At 40.0% G+C, this 18705-nt stretch overlaps 1 protein-coding gene across 1 annotated transcript in view; it reads left to right on the top strand.

Annotated features, from left to right (window-relative positions):
* The window catches only part of VAV3 (vav guanine nucleotide exchange factor 3), a 352065-nt gene that overhangs the window by 154612 nt on the left and 178748 nt on the right, over positions 1-18705 (top strand). Inside the window, exons 3-4 of the mRNA XM_021690322.1 lie at positions 11067-11125; positions 13386-13451. Coding sequence (XP_021545997.1) covers positions 11067-11125; positions 13386-13451 — 125 coding nt within the window. The remainder of the gene's footprint in view (positions 1-11066; positions 11126-13385; positions 13452-18705) is intronic.

Genomic DNA, 18705 nt, shown 5'->3' with positions numbered 1-18705 from the left:
CCTAAAGAGAACATCAGCAGGTACTTGGCATGAAAGAAGGAAGTGACCTCAGGGTGAAATTAAATAATAAAAATAAAAGATAAGCTTTTGTCTTAAATCATATAGTGCAAGTGAATTTGAAAAAGCTGATCAAATTCAGTATCATTTAAGTGAGAAGGAAAACTTAATGTATCATGATTGTGCACGATCCTCAGCAAAGCCTGAAAAGTAGAAAAGCAACATGAAGGGAGAAAAAACTATGAATCAAATGTATTTCCATAAAAACCTTATCTAAGTAGTGCTGATCCACGTGTGATACAATGTGCACATGCACACACATGTATGCACACACGCACCACAAATAGTTGCAGATCACTCAGTAGGAAACCGGACTACTTGTGGGCCAATTTCGGATTTGTGGATCCAGTCCAGCACAGGTTGGCAGCCCTCCAGTGAGCTCTCCCAGTCACATGGATCCGAGGTGCTCTGGTTGTCCACCAGAGCTATCATTGATCCCCACTGGGACAGAATCACATTTGTAAATGATGCCTGGATTTGATCCTTTCTCTAGTGCATCGTCTACACTGTAGTGAACTAGGGTCATATCAGATTTCCTGAAGTTTGCTCAAGTGACACTTGTACCTCTGGGAGTTGGTGTATCCAGTAGTGTTCCAGTTGGGTTGATCTCTTCTTCATAATGCTTGTTATATCCTTTTCTCCCCCTAAGATCAATTCACAGCAAGGCTATTGTTAAAACAACTTCCTAGGTTTAGGCTCCTTCCTCTGAGCTATTTTATGCAGCCACCAGATTGGTATTCTTAACATAACAGCTTCTTGACAGTTCATCCTCCAGCTCACAGATCTTTGCTGGCTCCCCATGTAAATAATAAAGGCAGACTCCCCAGCCAGGCACTTGAAGCTTCCTGCCTCCAGCTTGCCTCTTCAATCCTATTTCACACACATCCCGTGAGTGTCCTCAGGGCCAAGCCCTGCATGTGACAGGGGATGAATGTCCTCATGGGTGGCCATCAGATTGACTGAGAACAGTCACATAATTGACGTGTATAGGCAGTGGGGGTGTGTAAAGTAGAAAAGGCCTGTGTGTGTGGTGGTTTCTTCCTCGCCACAAGGGCTCTCTACTCGCTTTTCAGGGTCTCTTCAGCTTCTGCTTCCACTGGAAAGGGCCATGGGCATCTAGACGTATAGGCATTGGCTCTTTGGCCACATCAAGTTGTGAGGTCCTTTGGTGCCATGTCACTCTTAAACTACCACCTCCATCTGTAAAATGAGGGGTTTGGTGCAGTCTTTCCTTCCCGACGGATCTGTTTTCTGCCATACCCTGAGTGTTCCGAAGGGTTCTGTCCAGACTTCTGCTGTCCCCTCTGGTAGCCCTTAACCACATGTGGCTATTGAGCATTTGAAATGTGCCTACTCTGAATTAGGTGAGCTGCAATTGTAAAGTACACACCAGATTTTGAAGATTTAGTATTAAAAAAAATTATAAAATGTTTTGATTTCTATTTTGATTACATAGTGAAATGATAAATTACAGATATAATGAACTAAATAAAACATCAAAATTAACTTCACCTGTTTCTTTTTGTTTTCTAATGTGGCTTCTTAGAATTTTAGAGTTATATATGTGGTTCACATGTTTCTGTCAGCCAGTGCTGGTTCTAGAAACTTGATTTCTTACGTAGTGAAGAATTAGTTTACCTGCTTTTTAATTGTTCAAGCACACTGAACTTCCAAGAAGTACGAAATGTGACTCATGTTACCAAGCCAGCCAGAACAAAGAGACATGTAAAGAGTGTCATGTTATTCTCCCAATCTTGGGGCAAAGGTATAATTTGTCTTAGGTGATTTGAAATATGAGAATACCTTGCAGACCTGTCATTATTCTCTGTGAGCATTTCTGGGCTGGGACTGGCACAAGGGATGTGTTCTTCACTGTCAGATGCTGTCATTCTGGCCCTTTTTGTTCCTGGACTCTGCGATTTCCTCCTTTAAAGTGGTAAAAGCCACGTGGGCAGCATTCGGGCCGTGGAGATGTTTGCAGGAGAGTTGCATGACTTTGAAAGGGCGCCGAGTGTGGAAAATGTGTTGACTTTGACCCCACTGTATGATTTGTGGGCAGCTTTGAAAATTCATTCTATTTTCCAAATCCCTTAAGTCACATAGAGCTCCCCTGCATATTTCAGATCACGTAAACAACTTCTCCTCTGGCCTGATGCGAACACATAGGATGTGTCTGTTTAAAGTGAGTTCTGTGAATGCACCAAGGGTCCCAGGGAGCTGGCAAGACACGGCTGCTCTGCCAGAGTCCTTACTGTGATGGGATGGAGAGTAATCAGTGTCTACCTACAGGGCCGTGAAAGTCCCATGCTTCGTAGTGAACATTAAAATGGCCCCATAGTCTTTGTAGATTATATGTCTGCGTTGCATAAAGGCAGGGAATCATTTGCAAATATAGTTACATTTTCAAAACTAAAGGATTTCTTTTACAGTTGTGTATAAATAATTGAATTCTTTACTAATTGCCTATTAAGTTCAACATACCCTAACACACCTGGTGTAAACTTCGGAGAAGCAGTGACCATCTATTTGTGTTCTGGTTTCTAACTAAATATTGTGCTTCCAGACAGCTAACTCTGCACTGATGAACCCCAGGTTTCATCTCTGGTACTCGGACCCAGGAGATGGTTCAAACAGGGTCTACGAAAACTTACGACCCCGTGGGCGCCTGGGTGGCTCAGTTGGTTAAGCGACTGCCTTCGGCTCAGGTCATGATCCTGGAGTCCCTGGATCGAGTCCCGCATCGGGCTCCCTGCTCGGCAGGGAGCCTGCTTCTCCCTCTGACCCTCACCCCTCTCATGCTCTCTGTATCTCATTCTCTCTGTCTCGAATAAAAAAAAAAAATCTTTAAAAAAAAAAAAAAAAAAACAACTTACGACCCCTTTTACTTGGTGTGAGAAAATGAACAGTGCTGGTGACAGTTTGCCTTTTTCTGCCTGTCCTTTAGTATAAATATTTTTATTTTTTAATAATGAATAATAGTAAAGATAAATATAAAGAAGAAGAAACAGAGTTTGGGCTAAGCCAGAGACAGCGAAGAAAGGAGTTTGATCCAAGAGAGATGTAAAAGGAGGAGATGATAGGATTTAGATCTGTGGTGTGAAGGAGAAGTCCAAGTCTAGAAAGTTTTCCCAGTGTCTAGCCAGATAAGGGAGAGGAGTGAGACTGTGGGCTCACCGGGCAAAAGGAGGAAAAGCAGGTTTGAAGGAAGGGTGCTCTGTGTGGGGTCTGAGAGCCAGAGCAGAGACAGCAAGATCATGGTGGTGTGGAAATGGATCACAAGACAAGTGTAGGTCCGTTTTGTCTAGAAAAAAATTTGCTTAGTGACATCATCTCCTGGAACCTGCAAGATATCCATTGTAAGAAAAAAATATTATTGAGGAAATGGCAATTACAAAAAGCTTCTCATACAGTAAGGTGCAAGTGAATCTGCTCAGAACAGGAAAGTGTTCTCATTGGAGTAGGCGATGGTGGAGGGGGTGGGTCAGAGGGTGGTAATTCTCATCCATTAGACCTCTGTTAACCTGCAGACAAAGAGTCTGGGAAATTCCTGATTGCCTCTCAAGATGTATTCCAGCGTCACCTTTTCTAAAAAGCCTTTTGAGCCTTCCATGTCTATCCTTCAGGTTGAGGGGGACAGCTGGCCTGGCTCTCTCTTCTGGGCTGTGGCTGTTCTTTGTAATGCCAGGTCTGTGGTTTTGCTTACTACCTGTATGTTCTTTCAGGAGTAGTGGGTTTTTTGAGAGGAGGAAATACGTAATCTCTCCATTGTGTTACTTTCGACATGTGGAATATATCAGGTATATCTAGCCCATAGTGCCTGTTCAGTAGATGTTCACTGAGTAAATGCAGGAGATTTATACACAGGGTGGTGAAGTAGAAAGAGTAACAGTCTGGACAGAAGAGAGGAGACCTAGGTTATAACACCAATTCTGCTATTGGTTCTTTGACCCTGAGCAAGCTAGTTAATTTTGCTGGACCTTGGCTTCCCTATAGGCAAAGGAGATTGAACAGGAATCTGGGAAATTCATGAATGGTCTTCAAGAGGTCCCTGGATTTCTTGAGATGAAATGCAGAATTATGTATACTTAGATATGTGTGTATTAATATATGTACAGATACATATAGGTCCCCCCTCCTTGAGGAAAAGGCCAAGGGCTTTCAACATACCTTCAAAGGGAATTATGGCTTAAAATAATAACCACTGAATAAAATGTGGTGGCTTTAAAATTTCTGTATATGGAGTTGCGAGACGTAGCCCTATGGCTGAGTGTGAGGTTTATCTAAAGGACTTGTCTCGAAATTGCTATTAAATGACAGTCCACTGACATAGATTTTTGTATTTATTCGAGGCAGTGAGGTGTAAGGTGATAGAGATTTGTGGGGAGATGTATGCTAAAGCTTCTCTGAGCCCATTCCTTTGTACTGTCATTTCTTAGAACTTTTAAAATTCTATGTGAACTGTATAGATTATGGTTATTATATGTTATCTTTATGAGTTGACTCGGCATGGGACTTTTTTAAATTTTTTTTAACACTTGCTTTAGAAAGGTCAAGTGTGATTGTTTTTGGGCTCTTAGAAATACTTTTGTAGGACGGGACGTTTTTTCTGAATATTTACATGTTAATTACACGAGAGCAGAAAGTGAATAAATAAGGAAAAATGTTCACCATCCACAGTCCTCATTTTTTTTAACATCATGCTATAATTAGATAAGCTTAGTGACTGTTGACGAGTATTAGCAAACACTGGCTATCATGTGCTTGAATAGAGGCCCAGCCCAACTTATTAGATGTATGCACAGTCATTGGAAAGCTTTGTTTTATATTTGGTGCTAACTTGAGGTGGACATCTCACATTTTACTTTCTGAGGTGCTTTGCAAAGACCAGATCTTATTTTACCGATGAGGCTAGTGACCACAGTGGCATTAGGAAATAGCGGAAGTATGGAACATTCTTTTATATGCATTTTATAGATAAAGATACAGGGGTAAAGGACTTAAGTAAGGCACAGAGCATCTACTTAACTCCCGTGGTTACCCAACTAGTGAGAGGAGGAGCTGAGATTTGAACCCAGAAAATCTGAGTCTTAAGCTTGTGCTCCTAACCAGTCCAGTATATGATTTTCCTAAAGGGAGGTTCTTTTTTTTTTTTTCTGTAGGGCTTTACTTTTGAAGTTTTGAAACAATTGGTATAGAATAATCCTTGCTTTTATGATCATCATCAAGGCCCGCACAAACTATATATAATTGAGACCCATTTAACCTGTATAGATACTCTACTCTTTTGAACAATGCAAGTTCATTTCTCATGGTTCATAATCTTCTTGATAACAGAAATATTGTTTAGTGTGTCGTATCTGACTGTACTCCTTTGCTTTCCCCATAGGGGAGGTGCTAGGGACATTTTCCAGCAGTATCCTACAGTATTCAAAGCAACAACCAGGTGTTTTAGGAAGGATCTCAAACGTGCTGCTGGAAATGACACTAAGCTGCAGTGTATCTTAATGGGGTAATTTAGTGTGTGAAAATAGAATTGCAAAGAAAATTAAGATAATGAGTTCTGTTGATGATTTAGGAGACTTCAGGTAAAAAATATTGTTAGTCTGATAGTCACCATCTGGTTGAGTTTAGAATTAGGCTTCTTCGTCTGAGAGTCTGGTGTCTGGAGTGCCTGGGTAATATAAGGTCTCTGGGATGCCTCTGGGTTGCACCTGATGAAGTCTAGAAGCCTGTGCTTCTGCTGAATTACTCAGTCCATCACTCCCAGGCCACATCTGAGTTGTATCCTCGGGGGCCTGGATTTTTCCTCCATGACCACATGGGCACTTGCTCTGAGCCTGCAAGAACCATTATGTGGCATCCCTGCCTCTGGCTTCAGGTGCTGGACGGTACCTTCATGCTGTGGTGCTGCAACGCTTTCTTAACTACTAAGCTTGTCTTGCACTTAGGGTTCAAGCCTACAACCCCCGGATTGCCTCGCAGAGCCCACCTTCCTGTAAGGTCACTTCACTCCTATTGAATTCAGCTCCCTGTTCATGAACCTTATTAATAGCCTTTCCATTGGATCAGGGAGAGGACTAAGAGGTAAAACTTCAGGATAGAGAACTCAAGGAGATAAATCCACAATTAATTAGCACTCTTTGGCAGACCTGTGTGCTAATCCCAATGGTTCTCTGCTCTTATTGTTTATGGCCATAGCTTCCTTAACTCAGGAACGTAGAAGTAGCTGTAACATACTGCTTCTGCATTGTTGACTTGTTTTAATTACAAATTACATTATCAACAGCATGAATATGCTGGATAAGTAGAAAGTAAGAATTTTCTAGAAGGTCTCATGAAGAGAATGGTTAAAATGTGTAGCTTTATTAGTGTACAGTTCTCTTTTTGGAAACTTTTATGACTTTTTAACTGACTAATGGGGATGGTAAAAATAAAGCACTCAAACTAAATTATCACCATTGGGGGAAAAATTTGATGGAGGGGGGTTGTCACTATGTATACTGTTTCTAGATTTGAGGAGAAAGGTAATTCTTTCTCATTTTTAATATTTAATTTTGATAATGGGCTCCTTCTTCAATTATTCATTCATTCCCTGCTTGTGCCAGGCTAAGCTCTTTACATATCTTTACACATATGATCCTCAATCCTCACAACAATTTTGCAAGGTAAGTAGTATTCATTTGTTTGAGCAACAAATATTTTTGTGTTAAGTGGTTTTTATGACTCTGGCTGTGAGCTAGGTGGTAAGAAAGAATAGTGAAGAAGCAGTTGGGAGTTCCCTGCCCTTAAGGTGTTTTTCATTGTTGGATGGGAAAGTCAGACTGTAAACAGGTCATTAGAATGCCTTGTTATGGGGGCGCCTGGGTGGCTCATTTGGTTAAGCGACTGCCTTCGGCTCAGGCCATGATCCTGGAGTCCCGGGATCGAGTCCCACATCGGGCTCCCTGCTCAGCAGGGAGTCTGCTTCTCCCTCTGACCCTCCCCCCTCTCATGCTCTCTCTCTCTATCTCATTCTCTCTCTCAAATAAATAAAATCTTTAAAAAAAAAAAAAAAGAATGCCTTGTTATGTTCTTAATACACTTTTCAGGGAAGTATAGATTTGTAAAAAGTTTTCAGAGAGCAATGGTCATTTGCCCACTTCATCCCATATGAGAATCTTTCCTATAGAAATACTTAGACGCAATTGAAAAGATAATTGGCAAGGATGGTAATTTCAACCTTGTTCTAGTAGCAAAATGTTGAAAAAGCTCATTGGCAGGAGAATGGTTAAATCATTGTTATATACATAACCTGGAATGTTGTTCAGCATTAAGGTGAATGAAGTAAATTTGAATGTGCTGACAACTGTCTGGGATATATTGTTAGATGACAAACTCATGTTGTGGAAAAATCTGTATCATAGGAACATAGTACCTAAAATAACAGTCATGAAGAAAGGGGAACAAATTTATGCAAGAGTCACACCAGATTTTTAGCTCTGGTCTCCTTTAGGCAGAAGGTGTGTGTGTGTGGAGGGGACAACTTCTGTGTATTACTGTGTTCTTTCAATTTGACAAATAAACACGAATCCTTTTCAGATATTTTAAACAGCAAATTTTTAAATGAGGTGATAGGTACTAGGGCAGAGTTATGTCCTATGGGAAAACAAAGGACCCAGACTGGAGTGGGAGAAGTCTGAGAAGGCTCTGGTGGAGGGAATGGCCTGTCCAAATTCAGGATGTACATGGTCAGCCGTGGAGAGGGACACAGAATGACAGCGTCCTGCTCAGGAGCATCCCAGGAGCATCCCAGTAGGCGGCATTGGAGCTGGCCACCTCCATGCTTTATTTAAAAGTTTGCCCAGGTTGTCCTGGGTTCTTCTTCACTTTGCCATCACAGTGCATCAGCCACTATGCCTAAATACTTCTCACATTTTCACTTCTCCTCTATCTCTACCGCTGCTGGCTTAGACTTCTGATGTCTCACCTCGACGACTTGTCTATACCCCATGTCCTCTTAGCCCTGTCTGTCCTTCACTGTTTTGATCTGGGTATCTTCCTTTTTAAACTTTGTCAATGATCCTTCATAGATTCTGGGATCTAATCCCCCCCTTCTAAAAAGCAAGTGTACAGGAGCCCCACTTACCTCTTTCACCTTCCTCCCACAGTAACTGTTATTTATATTATCTGGAAATATTTTCATTTCTTTACAAATGCTACTTCTTATTAAACAAGGGGTAGATGTGGGTCAAGAAAAATATCTGTAATGTGGATTTAGTAGTTGGTTGTTAGCCTATTAACTTGCAAATGTTCTGACTAGTTACCCTTTTGAGAGAGTTCATGTCTGTAATTTCATAGAATGGTGAGGTAACACTTGAGAAATTAATACATTTCAGGGAAAATAGTCTTTTTTTTTTTTTTTACTGTCCTTGGGATATTTTCTTTGGTAAATATTCTTGAATACGTGTTTCTCATGTCTAGAGAATCTGGCATTAATTTGTGTACTTGTCTATTCCAAATCCGGATATGCTCCACCTTTATAGGATACACACTGTTCTAAAAACACTACATTGACTAAACAGTCTTATTTGCTTTGGCTACACTTAGAGTTAATGGATGGACTTGATGTACAATCAGATAGACACAAAACTGAGAGAGGGTCCTGGGAGATTCACTTTAAGACACGCTATGTATTATTCTTCCTTCCTTCTCACCTTCATTATTTTTCTATTACTGAATGGTAATAAGTAATAGTTTTAAATAAATAATAGGAGTTGGTTTCATCTTGTTGATTTTTCAGAAATGTTTGTACTTTATATATAGACACATTTAATGTAGGACTAAAGTGATATGCTATCTTCTGGCTCCCTCTGGTGGACAACTGTATAAAAACAAACCGCAGTCTTTTTTGGGTGGGGATGGGTTGTGAGTAGTTCTGATTGTTGGTGGGAAAAGGAACACAAGGTACATTCTTATCTTTAGATACATCATAGTTTTATAGATAACATCCCCAGGGATAAAATACATTTCTATTAAAGTATAAAATAGCAGTAGTAAAATACATCATAGTAGTAAAATACGTAATACTAATGTTATTGCTCTTTTTCTTCTTAGTAATGGTAATGCTGGGACCATTGTATAAAATAGAATCAGAAACAGATTTCACCCCACAGATTTAAAGCAGCAAACATCAGGATAAGGCTGATGCTGAAATTTAACAATACCATTAATTCATGAGTCTAAATACTCCGCGAATTATTCCAGAATCTTCCAAAAACTAGACGTTTCTCTCAGTTATGCATAATTTTGGAATTTTAGCAAATGGTTATTTTTATTTTGAATCAGTTTATTTTGATAAACTTGTTATTTATTCACTCATGATCTTCTAAATTTACAGACTCACTGAAGATACTTTTATCTTTATGATGGGGAATTATACCTAGTTTTATCTGGGTGGTTGTGTACTTGCTTTTATATCAAATGTTCAACAAGATGAAACCAGGAAGAAATTGCATAGTCTTTCAATTAAATTTTATTTTATTTATTTTATATAATAATATATAATGAAAGTTTACATTTATTGAGTTAAGCATTTGACGGGCATTATCTCATTTAATTCTTTCAGTAACTCCATGAGGCTGGTAGTTAGTTGTTGTTATCCACATTTTATAGAGGCTAGTAAAGGTGAGCTTAGCTGAAATCTGATGAGCCAAGGCTCAACTAGATATTCTTGCTCCAGAGCTGTATGTTTATAACTTCAGCAATGTACCACCTCCTGAAGTAGGCAAGAGATAGGTATGTGTGTGGCTAATACTCATATTCGACTTCTGTGGAGTACTGGAGACCTCGCTATTAGGTTTCCATGTTTGAACTGTGAAATTAGATTACCTCAGCTCAGAGATTTTCGCCTTTTTTCTTTTTTTCCTTTTTTTTCCTCCCTCATTCTGAGTAGTCCTTATAGAACCTCTTTAAGTTTTGTTTAGTTTTGAGAGTTAAGACAAATCATACCTGTTACCGTAGAAACAGGCTTCATGAGCAAAGTACATGTTATCTCTTTGGGTTCCTCACTAAGTCTTTGAGAGAGATGATCTTAGTTGTAAAAGTGGTAAGGACATCTTACTAAAATCTCTAGGTTCTAAAGCTAAAACTATTGCAGGGCGCAGGTACCAAAGTCTTCATAAGGAATCTTTAAAATACATTCAGATAATCAAGGGTTTAGGAAACTCTCTTTCTGCAAATACTCAGAATTACAATAAGGTAATTTTCTTAAAGTTGGCAATTATAAAGAATAGCTATCATGTAAATACTTTTCATGTATTATCTTTTTAATTCCTATAATGAATGATTATGAATAAGCTAACTATGATTATAGGCAGTATCCAGATGAGAAAACTGAAGCCCAGGGAACTTAAGTAGTTTGCTTGAGGTTGTATGGCTAATGAGAGGCAAAGCCAGGGTTTGAACTGTGGTCGGCTCAGGAGCCCACATTCTGAACCACTTAGCTGTACAGCAGTGCTGCTCGGTAGGACTCTCTGGGATGATGGAAGTGTTTGATGTCTGGGTAGTGCAATACAGTGTGGCTACTGAACACTGGAAACGTGGTTAGCACAACTAAGAAACTTATTTTTTTGTTTTTTAAATTCTAATTAACTTAAATTTAGATAGCCTTGTGTGGCCAGTGGCTACTGTTTTGGATGGCACAGTTTTATAAGACCTTTCCGATTTTGTAGAAGTGAAGGTACGAGACCTTTAGTATTACCTCGTCTAACTCCTTGCTTTAGTGATAAAGAAATGGCAAACCAGATCCTTAGTAATCTGCTTAGAGTTTCAAAGTTAAAGAAGGGACAGGATTATAACCCAGGTGTTTATAATTTTCAGGAACAGTTCTTCCCATTCTGTACTTTGTTGGTATCTGCAAATTTAGGTTTCTTTTGCTATTGTTAATATTAGATTGTGAGACTATTTTCAAAAAAAAAATTCGTGTCTTTTCTGAAATATATGTCCAACTAACACTTATCCTTTTTTCTCAGGTTATAGAAACACTATCACGACTTTCTCGCACACCTATAGCGTTGGCCACAGGAATCAGGTAAGCTCGTTTCTCTGCGGTTCATGTGTTCTGTTCCTTTATTGTAATGGTTATTTATTGAATGGTTATTGTTTGTAAAGCACTTTGCATGCAGGGACCACGTCTCATTCATGCCAGTACAGTGCCTGATGTATAAGTACCTAGTACACATTTGAAATTAATTGAGCAAGTAAGAACTTATTTGTAGAGTTGAATAAGACACATTGGCTAAACATCATTCTGAATTCACTGCTGACTGTTACCGATAGGGTACTTTGTTTTCTTAACTTCCTCCAACATTTCATTTCATTACATATGATTCATCAAAATAAACACAAATGCTTAAGTAAATAAATACTTGACAAGTTGTCATAGTACATTTATTTCCTATAGTCCATAGCAAGAACTCACAACTTTAGGAGTTTAAAAAGTAATCAGACAAGTATAAAATGATATGTGTACAAGGATGTGAGTTGAAGGATTGGTCCTAAATGCAAAACTTGGAAGTAAATTGGTAAAACGAATTATGACATCTCCATGCTGTGGAGTATTATGCAGTCAGTAAGCATGGAAATAAATGTAGACATGTATGTCATGTTGGGCTTTTTCCTGTTTAAAACACTACATACTCAAGTTAGATCAGTCAGAAGTTTGTATTATTAGTAACATCAGAAATACAGAGAAACGGTTTCAATAGCCACCCAGCTAGGCTGCATGGAAATTGAATGGATTTTATTTTTTATCTTGTTTCCCCAGAGCGCCATACTTTAGTCTCCAGCCATTATGGGGTTCTGTGATGCTGTGTCTCTCCCTCTGTTGATGCTATTTTTCTGTGTCCAGCTCACATTCAGATTTTAAGGGAGAGGTTATAAGCACCTCTTAGAGGACTGATTGGCAGTGGCCAGGCAGCCCATTCCTGGGATACAAAGCACAGTGACCCCAGGGAGGATACCCTGCAGACCAGTTCTTGGAAATGGGCTATGAATTTGGCAGCTTTCTACAGAAGTAATCTCTAGGCTGGATTACGTGTTTTACACCTTATAACTTGCTCTACATGATTCATCTTTCCATATTAATGTATATTTTATGTCATGTGTAAACAGATTTTGAAATAGGCTGATGCTATTTTTATGTATTTATGTATTTTTGATTCTGAAAGGATATACATTAGAAGGTTTTCTTTTCCTTTTTAATTATTCTAATCTATATTTTCAAATTTTTCTATAATGGACTTGCATTGGTATAAAAGCATAATCAAATGTGCCTGAATTTATTTAAGAAAAAAAAAAAGATTTTGAAACTTCGGCATTTCTCACACATTTTAATTTATTTGAAAAATGTAAGTTCCTTAAATGTCTTAAGTATTTAGTTAATCCATAAACTAATATGAAAATCTGTTTTTCAATGTATTGAATATAGTTATTTAGCAATTACTTAGCGCTCATTTATTATTTTGATGGATCCTCTTGTTTTTATGAAACATGACATGCTGCCTGCATATGAAGAAAGTAAAACTTCTGACACAATAGTATAATCATGATTGTGTTAGATATGCATTTAGGGCATTATGTTGGGGTTATGAAAAAAGTGCCTAGTACATTAGGCAAAAAAAGCCAATGGCTAGACATAGGGGATCCATTAAAGTGCTTTTCTTTTAATAGGAAACAAAGAAAGCATCCTACTCTCCCTAAGGTCTAGGGTTCACGCATTTGTCCAATAAGTGAAAATAAAAAATACAACTTAAATATCTTGAAGTCAGAGCAGAACAGTCTGTCAGAATCAATAATCCTATAAAAAGGGTACGGATATTTTGGTCTTCTAGTAATTTTTGTATTTAGTGGGCTGAGTCACGCAGGGATGATTGTTACCAAACCATCTGTCAGATCAGATTCCGTAAGTGGAGAGAGACAGTGCTGAAGGCAGGGGCTCACGGGTGGCTGCTGGTTTTCTGAGCCGGGAAGCTGCAGAGCCTGCAGGTAAGTGGCACGTGGCAGAGCAGATGAGCACGTGAGCATGTCCGTAGCTGCTCAGGTGATGGCGGCGACAACTGGTATTGCTACAGCCAATTTGAGGTAACAGGTGTCACAGTGTCCCTGGGGGACCCCATGCACTGCTATGGGACGGGCACTTTGGAAGAAGCACAGGCCGTTGTGTTAAACACGATCACTGATCTGACTACTGCAGCTGAGCTTGTGCATTTAGTGAGAACTAAATGCCTGGCCTAGTGGTTGCTTACTCATCCTTGGTGTTTTTTTTTTTTTTTTTCCTCCCCCTCTTCTAGGCCCTTTCCAACAGAAGAGAGCGTTAGTGATGAAGACATCTACAAAGGCCTTCCTGACTTAATAGAGTATGTTGGGCATCTTCAAAATTAAACTACTGCCAATGTTTGCATCCTTTGTGGATTTTAACCATGGATGTTAAAATAGTTCTCTGAAGCGGAAAAGTGGCTTAATGATTAAGACGTGTAAGAATTAACCTCAAACTAGTGATGGAAATCTTCACCAGAAAATGGGCCTCATCTGGCTTTTAGTTCCTGTTGTGTGCCCCACGCCATGCCAGTCCCTCTGACGAGTGAAGAAACATACTGCAATGAACTAAAATTTGGAAGTTTCTCAAAGGCATACTAGAGGTGGTGGGTGAAACTGGAATTAGACAGTTAAGGAACAATGACAAAGAAACAAGATCTGTCCTGGAGATGTAGGGCAGATAGTGCGTGCTCTGTAAGTTCAAGGAAAGGCAAGATGAGCGTGGGCTGGAGTTCTTCAGGGAGTTTCATTACATGGTGTTTGTTTTGCACAGAGATTCCTTCTGGGCTTTATTGTTTAATAGTCAGGAGAGGCAAAAGGTGCTTGCACCTGATTATCTTCTGCTGATTGAATGACTTGTGCAGATTACAAATAAATATAAAAAATGATCCCCGCCCTTCAAGGAACTGATGATAAAGATCAGGCATGTTTGCAAAGCATTATAGTAAGACATAGATTATGCTCTAAAAGGGATGCAGGTTCTGTGGAAATTCTCCCATTCATCCATCCTAATCCACCAGCACTCCAAGCTTGTTCTTGCTGTAGGACCTTTGCACTTGCTCCTTCCGCCCTTAGGGCTGACCCCTCACCATTCCAGCCCTTGCACAGATGTCTCTCCACAGAGAGGCCTTTCTGACTACCCTACCCAAATTGCTGCCAGCCCCTCACCTTGCTCTGTGGCTTTATGGCACTCACTACTGCCCGAGACAATCTTTGTCTCCATCTCCTCTTTAGAAGGTCAACTTTGTGAGGCCAGGGACTTTACCTTGTTCTTGGCTATCTTCCTAGAACTTTACACAGCATCTAGTATAATAGTAGGTCCTCAGTAAATATTTGTTTTCTGAATGATTAAGCAAAATTGCATCAAGCATCTCCTGTTTGCCAGCATTCTGCTTCAGGCCTGAGCTATCTCGTCAGTTCATATGAGCTTATCGAGTGCCCGTTTCTGTGCTAACCATGTTACGTGCATTATCTCGTGTCATAACCGCAACATAATGAGGTTGTTCCTATTCCAATTTATGAAGGAGAAAGCTGAATTGTGGGAAGCTAAGAAACTTGCTGGAAGTCACCGAAGTAGGAAGTTTTAGTCTTTGGATTTGAACCCAGACAGTTCTCACTCCAGAGCTGAGGCTCTTCCTCACTGCATGGACCCCTGGAAGCACCCTGAGGTGCCCCCCCCCCCAAGAACTTCCAGTAGAAGAACAGAGGAGAATGCTGACAGGATGGCCAGCCGCTTGTCCCAGAATAGGTGGCACTTGGATGGGCCTTGAAATTTTATGTTTTAAATGTGGATGAAGGATAGTTTCTTCGCTCTTCTTAAAACCTCCAACAGCTCACTGATCTTGAGCAAGATTGATGCTGATTGTCTCACTGAATTGGCTACAGTCTTGATAAAGTGATTGTAAGGTTCTGGTAATATAACCAAATCCTTTGAAATATTAGGAAGAATATATTATTTCTTGGAGCACCTGGGTGGTTCAGTTGGTTAAGTGTCCGACTCTTGATTTCGGCTGAGGTCATGATCTCAGGGTTGTGAGATCGAGCCCCGAGTTGGGCTCCATGCTCAGCATGGAGTCTGCTTGAGATTCTCTCTCCCTCATCCTCCTCCCCTCCTCCCCCTCCCACTTCCCCCCCCCCCGCTTTCTCTTAAATAAATAAAATGAAATCTTTAAAAAAGAATATATTACTTCTAGGGCTATTATGATGTTCTTTTTTTAAGCCCCACCAATTGTCACTTATACTTACTAATTTTCATAGCCTTCCCTCATCTTTTTGTGTTGATGTCAGGATAAATCCTGAGAGGATGCACCCCTAGCTAAGTCTGGAGAAACCTGGGCTCCTGAGTCAGCTGCCCTAAGACACCAGCTCACGCTCTGGGAGATGCAACCTGCTGCAACTCTCCATCTGGTGGTCGAAGGTCCAAACGTGGTGTTATTCCTACAATTGCTTGCTTTTGATTTTCAGTCTTAGCTTTGTTATGATCTCTATGGGCTCATATCCTTAAGTCTGACTTTTAGGGGTGAAATCACCCCAAGGGAAGCCCTTAGAACCAACACTGGCCTCCTCCCTACTGCAGAGGGAATCATTCTGTTCTCACAATGGAGAGAAACAGACACAGAATGGAATGGAGAGGGTGTGAGATGGCTAGGCTGCACAGTGTCTGCTTTTTCTACTTTTATGATCAGGGTGTTAGTCACGGCCATATATAGATGACCTAGACACAGAAAAAGTAATGTAGATTATTGTTGATTTGTTGGCCATCTGAAGAATTCACAGTCCTCCTTCGCCGCTCCCACCCCCCGCTCATTTTATGCAGGTCAGGAAGTATTGACCAAACTACTAGCAAGAAAAGCTGCCTTAGTATGGGATTGAATAACAAAACCCAAAGCATTTTAGCCCAATCTTGAGTGTGTGTGTGTGTGCGTGTGTGTGTCACTCCTACAATTCTTTTTAAAAACTTTTTTCTAGTTTTATTGAGAATAATTGACATACATCCTTGTGTAAGTTTAAGGAGTATGGCATGATGGTTTTATTTACATATATTGTGAAATGATTACCACAATAGGGTCAGCTAACATCTATCCATCCGATATAGATACAATTAAAAGAAAGAAGAAAAGGTTAAAAAAAATTCTCCTTGTGATGAGAACCCTTAAGATTTACTATTTTAACAACTTTTCTGTGTACCGTGCAGCAGTGTTAGCTTTGGTCATCGTGTCATACATTTGATCCCTAGTCCTTATTTACCTGATTGATGGAAGTTTGTACCTTTTAACTACCTTCTTCCAATTATCTCTCCCCCTCTCCACCATCTCTGATCTCCCCAAGTCTGATCTATTTTACAAGGAGGTTTTTTTTTTTTTTTTTAGATTCCATATAAATGAGATCACACAGTGTTTGTCTTTCTTGGTCTTATTTTACTCAGCATAATGCCCTCATGGTCCATCCATGTTATTGCAATTGGTAGAATTTCCTCATTTTTTTACACTGAATCATATTCCATTGTGTGTATATATATATACTGCAACTTCTTTATGCATTCATCCATCAGTGGACTTATAGGTTGTGTCCATGTCTTGGTTATTGTAAATAATGCTGCTCTGAACATGAAGGTGCAGATTTCATTTTGAGTTAGTGTTTTTGTTTCCTTTGGATATATTCCCAGAAGTGGAATTCCTGGATCATATTATATTTCTATTTTTAATTTTTTGAGGAACTTCCATACTGTTTTCTGTAGTGACTGCACCCATATATAGTCCCACCAACAGTGCATGAGGGGTCCCTTTTCTCCACATCCTCACCAGGATTTCTCTCTTGTCTTTTGATGATGGCCATTCTAACAGGCATGGGATGGTATCTCATGTGGTTTAAGTTTCATTTTCTTAATGACTAGTTATGTTGAGCATCTTTTCATGTACCTTTTGGCCCTTCATATATCTTTGGAGAAATGTCTATTCAGGTCCTTTGCCCATTTTTAAATTGGGTTGTTTTGTTGTGGTTATAGGAGTTGTATTAGTCCTTTATATATTTTGGATACTAACCTCTTCAGATAGATGGTTTGTAAACATTTTTCCCCATTCCATATGTTGTCTTTTCACCTTATTGATGGTTTCTTTTGCTGTGCAGAAACTTTCTAGTTTGATGCAGTCCAACTTGTTTATTTTTGATCTTGTTGCTTGTGCTTTAAGTGTCGTATCTCCTACAATGGTAAAAGAAAAATCTGTATGTATTCATACAGCATTTGCCTCTACCCTCATGGGAAATAGTCAAGAGCAACACTTCAGCAAGATAAGTGTTCTTTCGGAGGTGGGAGTGGTGGTCAAAGACAGTGGAGCTGGGATTAGGAGAAGCAGGGAAATGGATTTCACAGCCTAGCTTCTTGTTGAACAGGATCTCTTCTGATGCAGAGCCTGTTCCTTTACTATTCCTTATCACCACTCCCTCATGGATTCATCAAACCTTCCTATCCTTTGATGTGTTATAGAAAATGTTCAGACTGGTTTAACTCCCCCCTGTTCTCTGGTTGGGTTGCCTGCCTAAACCCCTCAGTATGGTAATTCTGGAATTACCTAATGACTTAGCATCTGCCCAGTCTTACTGAGTAGGAAGCTGAGTAGCCTCCTTCACTCCTTTCCCCCTCTCCCTAATTATGACTGGTCACCAAGTCTGGTTGACTGCACTTGACATGGTCTCTGAAGTCTGTTTCTCTCCTCATTTGCCTTTACTCTAGTTATGGCTCTCAAAAATCTCTTACCCACAGGATTTCATTTCTGGGCTTACTGTCTTCTTGTTGCCTCCACTCTGCCCTGATAGAAAACCCCCTCTTGCGTTCCAAATGCCCACGTAAGGCTGTGCTTACAGGGTGTACGGCCTTTCACAGGTTGGTTTTAGCTTTTCCCTCTGGGGCTTACATTCACTTGCCTGAATGGGACAACAGTCTTGACATTGCTGGGCTCTTCAGACCTTCTGCCTTTGCAAGTGTTGGTATCTTTTGTCTGGAATGTTCCTTCCCTTTTTCCAGTGAGTATGTGTCACCTCCGAAAGCAAAAACTGCGTCTGCCTCGTCTGCAGCCATATCTCTTGGAACATAGTAGTACTCATTTAGCAAATAGCTATTGAATAAATTGATAAATATATTCAAGATCCAGTTCAGTTGTAGTATCTGTTGTGAAGCCTTCCCTGACTTCTTTAGTCAGAGTTACTCTTTCCCTCGCTCATGCATTCTGCGTTCATCTGCTCTGTTGCACTTCTAGAATTACATGTTGGCATGCTATGCTCTACACTAGACTGTGGGAGAGTCCTTGGATCCTCTTGATCTATGTATTCTTAGCACCAAAGAGTATGGACCTCAGTAGGGTCTTAGTAAATGTCTGCTGGGTGAGTGAATGGATGGACAGCTAACCCAAAGACAAATTTTTCTCAGAGCAGAGTTCTCTGAAACATTTGTTACCACCAGATCCCTGCATAAAATGTTGCTTTTAAAAGACCATTTATAAACTATGAGATCCTCCCCAACTTCCCTGTCTTTCCCATATCAGACCCATTAATATAGATGAGCAGCCTCAGGCCTTGAAA

This window comes from Neomonachus schauinslandi, chromosome 4 (assembly GCF_002201575.2).
Source record: "Neomonachus schauinslandi chromosome 4, ASM220157v2, whole genome shotgun sequence".
NCBI classification, from domain to species: Eukaryota; Metazoa; Chordata; class Mammalia; order Carnivora; family Phocidae; genus Neomonachus; species Neomonachus schauinslandi.
The sequence above is the reverse complement of the archived record's forward strand: the minus strand, read 5'-3'. Positions and strand labels throughout refer to the sequence as shown.